The 13,701-nt window shown below is 39.1% G+C and overlaps 1 protein-coding gene across 1 annotated transcript; it reads left to right on the top strand.

The window, feature by feature from the left end:
- The first annotated feature begins 416 nt into the window (after positions 1–416).
- LOC146988854 (hydroxylysine kinase-like) lies at positions 417–3,659 on the top strand. Its single transcript, XM_085774569.1, has 4 exons — positions 417–720; positions 1,809–1,951; positions 2,448–2,628; positions 3,093–3,659. Exons 1-4 carry the CDS (start codon positions 474–476, stop codon positions 3,530–3,532), a joined length of 1,011 nt encoding a protein of 336 aa, XP_085630695.1. The 5' UTR covers positions 417–473; the 3' UTR covers positions 3,533–3,659.
- Positions 3,660–13,701: the final 10,042 nt, after the last annotated feature.

Consider the following 13,701-nt stretch of genomic DNA (forward strand, 5'->3'; position numbering starts at 1 on the left):
GTTTCATCAACCTAAATGTCATGTTCACATTGCTGTGATGGTATGGAAAAACGTTTTACATGTGAACACAACTGCTAGATAGGACTGTATAAACTACAGTACATTTTGTATTTATCAACATCAGCAGAGTCTCTTAAAGATGATTTGGGTTTTGCATCCCCAGTCTATCTAGGTTCCCAACACATTTGCAAGAATCAGTTTATCTTCTTGAGTGTAGAGTTTGTTACACAACATACCAGGGTCCTGATTTGCAATCTGCCTGTGCAAGGTTTCATCCCACCCTACATTCATTTTAATGAATCCTTTGTTCTTAATGAATCCACAGCTGGCCTAACTAACCAAACTGTTTCACTGAAAGTAGCTACATCTATTTATGCAAAACTGCATTGTGATGTTTTCTGTTATTTGCAGATAATACCACAGCAGTCAATCCAAGGCCAGAACTCACCCTGCAACAGGCAACCGATCTGGCAATGAAACTTTATGGAGTGACGGTAACTGAGATCACCACCCTGCCCAGTTATATCGACCAGAACTTCCTGGTGGTGGATAAGGAGGGAGCCAAGTACGTCCTGAAGATCCTGAACTCAGAGGAGAGTAAGAATGGCACTTTGGTGGGGGTGCAGACTCACGCCATGTCCTTCCTTCGCCAGCATGGAGTTCCTGCTCAGACGGCCATGTCCACCACCACAGGGCAGCTCATGAGTATGGAGGAAATAGGTAAAATTAAGATTTTGTACAGATATACAGCCAAGATACAGCATGATTAGTGATCTTATCAGGTACGCTACTGTAGGTGGATTGTGTCAGGACAGCTGTTTCCTCTTAGCTTTGTGCTAAATGAAACTAACTGGCTGTTGCTTTATATTTGTCAGACGGAGATCAGACTAGTATCAGTCTTGTGTAACCCTCCACCAGAAAGCAAATGAGTATTATTTCTCAAAAAGTTAAACTATTCTTCAGTTTTGCAGACAGAAAGCTGAAATGTAATAAAATTGTACTGAATTGTTCCAATTTCATATTTTCTATCAATCAATAATCATAGAGTGATGATATTAGTTATGATGTTTTTATTGTCTTAACTATTGTTGTTGTTTTATGTTGTTAATTTATATATTTTTTTAATTGCTGGTACTCAATTGTATGTATGTTGTTTTAAATGTGCTATACAAATAAGTTGAATTGAAAAAAACATTTGAAAGGGCGGCACATCCCAAAGTAAAAAAGAAAAGACTAAATACACTTGTAATTGGCTCACATTGCTACAGATAATGCTGATGTGTTTTGGGACAAGGCCTTCTTCAGAGCATTTTGTCCTTTTTTTGAACTTGAAAATTTAGGATGTGCTGACCTTTCAAGTATTTTTGAATTTTATCTGTGATTTTTTGGGTCCAGCACTCCACCTGGAATCCCACTGTGGATGTGCAACTTTACTCTTTTCTTTTTCTTTCTGAAATCTATAATCATAATCACCCTCTTTTCATTGGAAAGTGTTATTGCCTTTTGTTTTTCTTTGTCTTGGTGTAAAAGAGCAAAAATCTGCTTTGTGTCTTCACCAATCTTGAAGTAAGAGATTTTGTTCTGCCATATCATTCTGGAGGTAAATGCAGATTGCTGCTTTTGGTTACAGGAGGCACAGTGAGGCTCTGTTGAAAACTGAAGAGTTGGGCATATACTGTAGAGCAGTCCAGTTTGACTAATCTATATTTACTGGTAGGAGGAGACACACGTGAAGAACAATATGACTACATGTAATCATCTATGACGTTTTCCTGAACTGTAGCTGTTGTTATATCTGCCCTTCTTAGACTGTGGACATGGTGCTCAAACCTACTGTGTGAGGTTGCTGTCCTATCTACCTGGAAAAACCATTGCAGAATCCCCAGTCTCAACACAGGATCTTTATAAATTGGGCAAACTGGCTGCATCCATGGATAAGACATTGCAAAAGGTAACTTTAAAGATTTTAATCCAATAAAGAGGAGTTTTGGTGCAGATGTTTGATTCAAACTAACTTTTTCTGTTGTTTGCTGTTGTGGCATAACAGTGTTTTTTTTTTTTTTTTCACCAAAACGATGAGCAGGAGGAAAAAGTTCCAGAGAGCTGAAAGGAACTTCTTTCACATAAAAATGCCAATTAATAGTTGTTTAATAGTTCAACAAATTAACAGTGATTTGTGACCTGATTTGCAGCTCATCTGACTACTATCAGTTGCTTAAATGGAGCTGGTGAAAAAGAAATACTAGAGGGAGAGTAAGTTTGTCCCATGCCTAGAGACACAGCTCCTGATTCAGTCTACATTGGCATGTGTCTGGGTGGGATAATAAGCAACTTAACACTACAAAATGTCAAATTTGGGTAATTTCAACTTGTTGCATTCTGCCCTCAAGATGCCATAAAAATAGGATTATGATTTTTTTTTTTAAAAAGCCATTTGTGTCTTTCAGCTCGTGTCCCCAAACCTTGATGTCTTACAAAAGGGCAGATCACTTTGGAGTTTGTGCAACATTCCTCTGGTGGAGGGCTACCTATCAGTGATGGACGGAGATCCACTCCAGGAAGTGATTAAAGCAGTCATCGAACAAGTTAAATCACATGTGCAGCCCAAAATAAGCTCCTTCCAAAAAGGTAACAAACCTCCTCTCTATGTGTGAGTTTATATTGGATTTATAATTCATGATTGGTACTGAAAGCAGTGTGGGAAGGAGTAGCATTTGTGTCCAATTTCTTATTGGCATAATCGCAATGCCTGTTAATATGTGTTGTATTTTGAATCAACCTAAAATTATGTAGGTACTGCCCCCAAGTGGCCTAAACAAAACATTGCAGGTTTAACCAGGCTGCCTAAACTCAACCACATAGTAGCTGTGATGTGCGGGAAAGGAAAAAAGAAAGAAAGAAAAAGAGGAGAGAATTTCTATTTATAAGTACATAAATGACTTTTTTTTTTATAAGTTGGATTGACAACAGAGCTAAATACATCAACACTGACAGACAGTTTGTCTGTGTCCAAGAGCAGCTTTCAGAAATGAAGACTCCTACTTCCTTTACAGTAGCTACATTTAAAATGTTTTTTTTTTTGTCTTGCTCAGGGATAATACATGGGGACTTAAATGATCAGAACGTCATCGTTTCGCCTGTCAACAATGGGCATCATGAGGTGTCAGGCATCCTGGACTTTTCCCTGCTCACACATGGATGCTTTGTGTTTGAAGTGGCAGTAATGATTGCATATATGATGCTGGAGAACCCCAGTCCTTTGGATGTCGGTGGAGCGGTGTTAGCCGGCTGGGAGAGCGTTATGATGCTCAACCATGATGAAAGAGATTCCCTCTTCCTGCTGGTGCTCGGGCGGTTGTGTCAGTCTCTGGTTTATGGAAGGCACAGTGTCATAAAATACCCAGATAATAAGAAGTATCTCCTGACTACAGCCAGAAATGGGACTCGACTTCTTACTAAACTCTGGGAGCTGGGCAAGGAGGGAGTGGACAGGAAATGGTTCATAGATGCCGGCAAGTACTCTTGTAGATAAGCATCTGTACCTTCATCCATCGGGTAATGAGGACAGTTTATTAAGTATCTTTTACCTTTCAAATCAGGTTTCAGATCAAGTCTTAAATGATTCTTATTGTACTTTCCAATTAAACTGGACTTTCACCATATTTGCCTCTTTTACATCCACTTTTAGTGTGACTTAATTCTTTTACTGTCCCTCTTCGGTTTATTAGGAAGATGCCATCAACAATTTGACCACCTTTACCTTCTAGGAAATGGCAGCAGGAAATCTGAATCAAAATTATTTTACTAACAGCATAACACAGTTTTAAATATTATTATTATTATTATTATTATTATTATTATTATTATTATTATTATTATTATTATTATTATTATCATCACTGATGGCCTACGTTCAATAATTACAAATACAATACAAATATTTTATTTGGGTTAGGGGGCATGCTTTTTGTTGATTGATAGAAAATAATTTTGAAAATATTACCAAGCACACTCAGCTTCATCAATTAAACTGACCTGGCTAATATCACTGTTGTAAAGATTATGAATGCCTGCATTTCAAAAATTTCGCAATTTCTTTTGAAGACAGCACGGTTTAGGCAATTTTGCATCCCTTACAACAGCAATGGCACAGTGATCACTGACATCATTGCAGAAGACTGCGGTGGACGTGTGAGTTGTCTCAGAGTTTGTATATGACATCTGAGAATGAGGCGAGTGCTTCTGGTTTGGCTGAAAGTGATCTATAGCAGTCTTAGCGAAGTGAATAAGTCAATTTAACAGCAAATAATTCAAATTGTTTGGCTTTTGTTACTGACAATGATACAGTGCATCAAAATTTAGATTTGACATAGATTGCAACTCCACCACCTTTGTCGGTTCTAAAAACACTGTAACCATCAACAGCAATTAGACTATCAGGTACTGATTTTTATTAACCATGTTTCTGATAATGCCAAGACACCAGGATCAGTTGTAAGAGCCCATAACTTTGTCAAGTCAAGTTTAAGCAGCAGACTCACACATTCAAGTCAATAAAACCAAGGCCTTGCCTGCATTTAAAGTTTTTAGGTGTAACGTCATGCACATGGTCAGGATTTTGTTTTACATTCCCAGATAATAGAAGGAGCAAGAGAATAACACATTTTAGTTTTTGAGCACATTTGTAGTACGGATATTTAGTGCATCTGGATGAAGAATGTAATCCCATCTGTCCTGTAGAACCTTGAGAGAATGAAAAATGACTTTTTGTTGAAGCATAGGATGTAGTTCTTCACGGTGAAACAAGGAATCTCTGGTTATAAAGTGTTGTAGGATATTTGGAGGAGGGTGTTGGTAATATTCACACTTCCAGCTCAGTCTCAAGGGTCCAATAAAACACAAAAGCCAGAATAAGTAGCCCAGCAGAAACATTGTGTGAATATTTTTGGCCCACTTAATTAGGAACAAACAGTTCTTTTAAGCAATCCCCTACAGTGTTAGTTGTTCTAAGTGTAGTGAAGCAGCAGCAATACCCAACTTTATACGGTGGCAGAGTTTATCATATCAAGGAGCATTGCAGATTCTCACCTTATTGAGTGGAGTCAGTGAAGAGGTAAATATAGCCCCTGAGAAATTCAGAGTTCAGGCTTGCTGGACAGCTAGCAGCAAACTCCTTAGATGGCATCCATATGCTTCAGTATGCGCCATCTAGTGGTCATTTCACTTTGTAAAAAAAAAAAAAAAAAAAAAAAATTGGCAAAATGGCAGCTCAGTCAACAGAGTCAAACACATACAGCTCATCATCATCATCATCGCCATCTGCAAGAACCACTCTTCAAAAGTCACTTTAATACTTATATTATGTAATCATATAGATGAAATTTAAAACATTTACGTATGGCTTATTCCAAGTGATAATCTCATTAGAACATTTATTAAAGCATTTCCCTTTGATCTAAAAATAAGTCCTATTCTAAACAACATTAACACCAATGTAGTCAGACACATTTGTATTATGAACTGTCTTAACTGTAATCTAAATGTCATCTAAATCAAGTTTGTGTTTAAATAAAATCTACGGCTTTCAGGCAAGAATTTGATGTTTGAGATAAACTTGCACAAACATCCAGATTGCTGATTATTTTTGCAACAGCTGCAAAGCATAGAGTAGTGAGGCTGTGTGGGTTTGCTTCTTACATTAGCCGTACTATTATTCCTGCTGTTGATCCTATTTTGGTGCTCCATATCACACTTGCCTTTGAGTTTCACTAAATCAGGATGAAGATAGAAATGAACTTGATCGTTTTAATCATAATGTGATCAGAATAACCAGCAAAAGCATGACCTTTACCTTCTAACCTTTAAAAATATTGAACACTAGATGGAGACATTGACCCATTTATCCCACATTCTGCTTAAGAGGCTCCTTCAGTCTTACAGAGTCACCCTTTTTGAAAACCATAAAGTCCTCACTGAAGCAACTTCAGTCATTTTCTCTGATGGTTCTGTGAACAGCTCAGATGGGAAGTGACCTCATATCTCATGATGCTGCTGGATGAAATTTGTATTTTGTGGAAAAGATTGTGAGTTTCAATTTTTTCCAGTGTGAAAACGTTTCAATTTTTTTCCAAAACAAATTAATTTAATTGAGAGATTAATGTGGAATGGTGAACAGGAAATTGCATGAACAATTTTTACGCGAGTGAGACAGAATGACACCATCATTAAGGAACAGGATGTGGTTCAGTGTTGTACCTGTCACAGCATGCACAGATAAAATTGTTAAACGACGCAGGATTTTTTCTTTCTTTCACTGTATCTCACCTTAGCGTGCTGCTGTGCTCCAGACACCTCAGCCAGAGCCTTATGTCAACACGCCCAACTCCATCACACTTCACACACACACACAAACACACACACAGCATCATCTACCTTTCTACAATTCAGCCTCCCACCTCAAAGGCACCATCTGCCCTCTGCCCCCGCTGCAGCCCGCGATATGTAGGTTCACTCATGCAGAAAAAGTCACAGTGTGCGTCTGTGAATGTCTGCCCGTGTTCATGTTTGTGCTCCGTCTGTTTCCCTGGAGTTGGAGCACAGCGGGCCCAAAGAGGCAGAGATCTGAACCTTTGCATGATTTTCCCTTGTAAGCCACAGTCCCTCCTCTCTCTCTCTCTCTCTCTATTTCTCTCTGGGTCTTTCTCTGCCTTTTCTCTTTTCGTCTTTGCAATACTTTAAATCCATGTTCCACAAATTACGAAATATGAAACAGAAATGGCAACACTCAAAGGACTTAGCTTAATACACCAACCTCACTTATCAGTGCCATTAATCCTCTTGGCATTTCAAAATAGAGCACTGGGCCTACACTGCACCTTTTTTAAAATACAGCACAGAAATTTAATTTACACTCCAAAGACCACCAATCTGCAGGCTTTTAAAGTCAGAATTCACTGTTTCAAAAATATATATTGCACCCATTGTTCAGCCTCTTGAAGGACTTTTCTTTGATATGTAATAGATAGATATTCTTACAGCTCTTTTCAAACCAAGGCAACAGGATGGAGTACAATGCAAACAAAAAAAAGTGAAAGAAAGATTTGAATTACAAATTTTACATTGTTTATTCAGCTATATGCACATACATTTTGACAGTATGAAAAAAGCTGTTTGTATATTAGAGAGGTTGAAGATAAAAGAAAAGAGAAAGCTCCTAGAATTTTATGTTTAGTCTGTCCATGTGCCAGTCAGTCATCATCAAACATCATCTTCGAAAATGAGCTCCATATCGCTGATTTCCATTTTCGTATATTTCTGTGACTGCGGATCAACTCCTCTGGGGTCATTTGTTAGATGATTTTGGACTTTTCAAGCATTACTGGAGTGAAAACATCTTCATCAATCATGGCTTCCTGGAAAAGCCTAGACTCTGGCTACAAGTAAAGCCCAATTATTCCAGCACAGTAAGCTGCACGTTTCATAACAAATAAAATAACCACTATTGCCAATGATAATTCTAATCCTTACCAACTCAAATACAGCCGAGAAATTGCAATGCATTAATAAGCCACATTTAGCAGAGACATATCGTTCTCCCTTTCGGGAGCTGAGAATGAAGAAGGAAAAAAAAGGGGAAAAAAATCCAAAAACTAAAAAAACAACTCCCATCAGCCCACCACTTTGTTTTCAGCTGCATCTCTTTATTGAGAGCAACTGTTAGTCTCCGTCTTTAATATGGATTAATCAGATACACAGCTCCTAGCCGTCTTGCCAAGCCTTCTTTGCTGCCAAACTGACCTGTTCGGCCTAATTCACTTCGTGGATCTCTGACAGACGGTCGTGTAATGCATATTAGCTGTATGTCTGGACCATCTATAGTGGCCGAGGTGTCAGAGCTAATACCAGGCTAATGGGTCTCTCTCTATGTTAACAAAGAGGATTCTAATCTGTTATGTTAGCTGACAGTTCTAAGAGGAGGTTTTACACCAGAAAAAAAGGAAAATTGTGTCCATTACTCAATCATGTAGCACTTGTGCGATGCAGTTTCCGACCATTTGCTGAATGGCTGTGCTTAGAAGTCATTATCACAAACAAGTGAGACTGGATTACACACTGCTTTTTTTTTATCTGAGAAATTCTCTGTATTTTTTTTTTGGGGGGGATTTTGTGGCATCATTTGTATTCCAAAATAAAGCCTACTTCAACTATAAAGTCACCTCTAAAGTGACAACTTTCCAACTGAAGCATCACCACGACAGCATCCAGCCACCAAAATCATGCAAAAAAACAAAAACAAATGGGATGTTCCTCACAGCTGGGAGTAAAAACTAAAGAGGAGACTGAGGCCTCAATTAGTAAGCTGCTGTGGTAGCTCAGTGGCTTCTTCAGTCTTATCAGTTTGTTTCAGAGCGTCTGGGCTTTGCAGACTGGATGCTGGCCTCAGTCTTCTATCGCGAGCCGTTCCCCCGTCAGACGCACAAAACCCACCAATGGGAGAGCAAAAGAAAAGCCGTCAGCATGAATTCATTAAAACTTTCACACATTATCACATGTCGCTTTTCAGTGGATGTCTCTACATTGGCCCGTGACAAAGCGTCATGGTGGCCTATCTGCAGCGAACAGGTGGGAAGCACAGCGGCCTCTCAGAGCTCCAACATTAGGGAGGCGCATGGAAAAGGGTGGTTAATCGATTGGACAGACTGGATTTACTGAGCCGACTGAGTCACAGGGCGATGGTGCAGGCACTGGAGGAAATCTGTGTGTGTGCGTGAATGTGTGAATGTGTGAGGGTGTGTAGGAGGAAGAGGAGAAAGGTGTCTGATTCCAGGGAGAAATCGACTACCTGAATTATCAAAACATGGGTCATTTTGAAGCAGCATGAGAAGCTAATAATATGAACAGGGTTATGAGTTATGAGTACAGGGTAACGATTGACTGATAAATATCTGTTGATGCCGTCACAGCAGAAATTACATTAACCTGGGGGCTGTGAGGAAGAGCAGCGGGCAGAATAAGAACAGGTTTCCCTGAGGCTAACTTGGAAAACCTGCAAGTATCAGCTACACAGGTTATTTTGAGGTATTCTTACGCACATATGGTGCACAAAACTGTTTGAGTCAGAAAGAGCCATGCATAAGTGCACTTATGCAAAAGGACAGTTAGTTCGACGGTTGAGAAAACGTGGTTCTGAAACAAAGGACTGTTTAACAAGACAAAGCAAGGAAAATGTTCAAAATGTAAACACTTGAACTAATGTTTGCTTTTATCTGCCCCATTCACAGCAGTGTATTGCTCAGCTTCTTTTCCTGTAGGCTACTGTACTTGTGTTTACCCCACCAATCTGACAAAGTCTTCTGCAGGTGTTCACTGACTGCACGTGCAATCCTATTTAAAATAATTTGAACAATCCCGCTAAAAAACAGTCTGAAATTAAATTAAATTAATCATGTAAAAAAAACAAACATCTAATGATGTGCTGAGATTTATTGTCACTGCAACTCACTCTCTCTCTCTCAATATTCATTGGCCCATAATTGCTAGAGTGCTGTTTCTGTCTTTATCAGACAGTTTCCATGCACATGAGATAGTGATCCCAACTCACAGAACAAGCTTTTAATACTCTTGAACTGTGCTCACAGCAGAGGGGTGATAGAGTGGAACCTCTTGTCTCATAATATCAACACTGCTGGCTCACAAGGCCCAATAATGATGATTTTTCATTGATATCATCTGTTAGTTTTCATTTACACATTAACCTTTGCCAGTAGCTATAGGTTTCTAATTATTTTTCGCAAGAGAAATATTGTTTTAGAGGTACTCATAAATGATTTGGGCTATTGCTCTAAATCTCCTTGCACACCTCCCAGCAACAAGAAGGTAAAACGTTTACCCATCTACTTTCCAGTGGAGAGATTTTTTCCCTCTGCTTTTCTCAACTTTTTCTGTCCTGTGATTCACATTCCTGACACTGTCTGACTTGCAGAGCTGTTGTGATCCTGCTCCGCCCACTCAGCAAATGTATAGCTGAACTCAGAATATAAAAATGTACACTATGTCTGACTCTTAGAGATAGTTTCAAACGCCCCCACATGCCTCACAGCCTGCTCTGGACCCGCAGTTCTTGTCAATTCCATATGTCACGAAAAATTCAACTCTTCATGGAGCGCTGCAGGAGCTGTTCAACGCGCTGCAGAAATACAAACATTTAGACATTTCTGATTATACTATCAATTGAATCTGATAACAAAAGCGCAAAAGAGACACTTTGCCTTTCCTGGTTCTCTGATGCTTGTTGCTTGAAAACAGCCAGCAGCTCTTGGAAAGAATAGATGGAACAAAATCCTAAGGTTGACACTGTTTGTGTGCTGAGTACCATAAAGCTGTTGACAGTAAGAGAGATGAAGTGTTTGTTGTTGTTGTTGTTGTAATACACAGAGAAAAGGTCTGAGTTGTTTTTTTGTTTTTGTTTTTTACAGTACTTGGTCATGTAGCACTTGATTATTTATGCTTCCCTGTGGGTTAGAGGTGCACCTTAGACTTTGGACAAGTAGCAGTGGTATGGAGCAATGTATTTTCTTAGGACACATGCACGTATCCTGTTGTCAGCTTCACTGCTATACAGCTAACTGACAGGTGGTGGTGCTGATGTCCCAGGAGAGGTAGTGATCTGACACTAAAGGCAGCAAAGAAGAAGCCTGTTACCCAAACATCCATGCAAACAATGCAGGAATGAAAGGATTTTCAAAAAATTGGTTTGGTGATTTTCAAATGACCAAGGAAACAAACACAACATATTTGTAAGATTTCAAGGAAATGTGGTGTATTTTCCAGGGCTGTCCATAGTTAATCATGATTAATAACATTTTTTATTGATCCAAAATGTACCTTAAATGAATATAAGTGTTAAATAATGGTTAGACATTGTGGTAACTGCAAACTTTATGTTAACCCATATGGCAGGACTTTGTAGCAGCGCTCGCTATTCAGAAGATTATCCATTGCGGCGCCATACAAGTGGTAGCTGTTAGCAGAGGTGGCTTAGCTTGCAGCTGCAAACTGATTCATTTCTGGCAACTGGTTCAAAGTATGGGTCGGGCCAAAGGCCAATTGTGTGTTACTCATCTATCCAAAAAAAAGGTGGCCCATTAATGCATTATTAGCATGTTACCACTGACAGCCGTAGTACTTTCATGAGGAAAAGACCAACAGTGCATACATTATTAGATTAGTGTTAGTTCCAAAATGTAATTTGATACTTTCTTTATTTTTAGAGGAAAAATAGATTCCGCTTACTCATTCCTTCATTGACTATCTTCCTATTTAGCAGGATGATGAGTGGGTATTACAGGCTGAGTGGAGGCGTCTTTATATACAGTCGGCTGAAGCTAACTGTGCTGAAGAGGCTGTATACATTCCTCTCCAAGCAGCGCTTAGTTTTCTGTTCGGTGTGACACTGACATCATGCACAGCTCAAGTTGAGAGACATGCTCGGCTCCGAGTGCTACTGGCAGTGACCCAAAACCAAACACGCCCAATATGCAGAGAAAATATGTGATTGAAAGAGACACACATCTACTACAAACAAGGGCAAAAGCAGGGCAAGAGAGAAGTCAGATTTTCTATTGTGTAGGAGAGAGAAGAAGAAGAAGCAGGATTTGCTGAGTTGTTCTGCTGGTGCAAAGGTGATGCCTTCTTTTCACTAGGAGGTTGTATTTGACTGCCTCTCTATTATACTAAAAGCTACTGAGTACATTAATCGAACAAAGGCTGAAATGAATAAAGCCGTCACATTTTTTTGTTTTTAATCTGTCTTTCCCACAGTGGTGGATGAGAGGCTCTAGTTCTGTGCATCAGTACCACAATGCAAATTTCTGTTACAAGTCAAAGCCGTGCATTCAGAGTTGTAGCTACTCATTTAAAGTGTAACTACACTTGTGAGACGCTAACAGAAGCACACACTCACAAACTGGGGCCACAGTTAACTAGTGTTCTGCTTTGTGTGTAGCTGACACAGAAGCTGCTGCACAGGTCCAGGGTTCAGCGTATAATACAGAGCTTGGACTCTTGCCTGTTTCATCAAGGTTAAGAAGGGACTTGATGGAACTTTTAAATCCAGACAGACAGATACAGGCTGTATGTTATTTTTTCTTTTTCTTGTAAATTTCTTGTAAACGTTTTTTTTTTGCAGAACAAATTTGTGTTTGTAGATCCACATTATTTCATCACTTCTGTTTGCCTGTATCAGCATCATATGCCAACAAAAATGTGTTATTCATGTACGTACATGGCAATTATTATTCCAGAAGCATTAACATGTAAAAAACACTATGTTGTTGAAGTACGTTATGCAATGTTATGTGTAACCATCATATCTTAAAAGGTGAACTTGTATAATAAGAACTTAGAAAAAGTGCAAATCCCTCCAAACTGTATTTAACTGCAGTAAATGTACTTTGCCACCACTGTTTACTCTGAACCCCTTGTTTACATGAGCTGTGAGGTACTCTGTCTTACAGTGTGCGATGGAGATTGTGTGTGAGGCTGCAGGCTAATAATACAGTAAATGCCACTCTGATTCATTTACAGTGACTTAACTGTGCCGTGTTGTAACAGCTGTTCCTCTGTCGCCACAGAAAACAAGCTCCATTCTTTCCCCACCTCCAGCCGTTCCGCTTTTTTATTAAACACATTGCTTTGCATCTGTTTTATGTCATGAGGTAAGTGGTGACTCTGCAGAATAAAAACACCACAAAGTAACTAGATTAAAGAATTAACAGGGGAAAAAAAACCCAACTCATCCTTTTTTCTTTTTTTTTTTCAAACTAACTTGTTTAAGATGGTTACATGACAGTTTCTCCTCCTGGGGTTATAACTGCATCATTAGAATGAATGTAAACACATTTTGTGAGTCAGTGGAGTCATAATTGACTGTAACATGAAGGGTGGGCTATTGCACGAGTCACGCACTGTTCATGATCTCCAAAAACCATGTGTGCGTGTGTTTTTCGGTACAGTGGGTGGCTGTGTGGGTGGGTCAGCATGTGTACGACTGTTTGTGCAAACATGGCTTGCTGTCGGTGTAGGTGGGTCAGCATGCGCAGTGTGATGGAGGGAGTGTGACAACCAATGAGGTTCACTGGGAGATTTGGTGCAGAGCAACTGGAGTTCAGATACAGTGATGATATGAAAATGGAAGAGTAATAAGGCTTATCCAAGAAGTTCTTCTGAGAAAGAGAAGGAAAAGTCGTGTCTTCCCTTTTTTTTTAAAATCCTAAAGCTGTGTTTATCTCTCTCTCTTTTAACAAATGACATATATTAAATGGAAAGTTGAGAAATTATGAGAAAAGCTGAGGGAGTTAAAAAAAAAATACACACACAAAAAAAACAGTTTTACTGGAACAATAAAGTAATGTAAAATTGTGCAGGGTGGCAGGAGCAGTTAAGCCAACAAAGAGCGTTTGCCAGCGGTCCATAATATTTTGTCTCTGACAGTCAAAGGCCCTCTGTTTTAGATAAAATGGACTTTTAATTCAACATGTAATTTGGAGTAATTCTGCAAAATCTCCTCACTCATTGAGGAGGGAAATTGAGGTGACGCGGGGTTGATTTTTGTTTCCCAGCTGTTAGCAAGATTGAGCAAACAGCATTAAGACGCTTCTTTTTTCTTTCTTTCTTTTTTTTTTTTTGCTGTTGTTGTTCATT

This window comes from Trachurus japonicus, chromosome 4, assembly GCF_045865225.1.
Source record: "Trachurus japonicus isolate A0001 chromosome 4, Traja_1.0".
Lineage (NCBI taxonomy): Eukaryota > Metazoa > Chordata > Actinopteri > Carangiformes > Carangidae > Trachurus > Trachurus japonicus.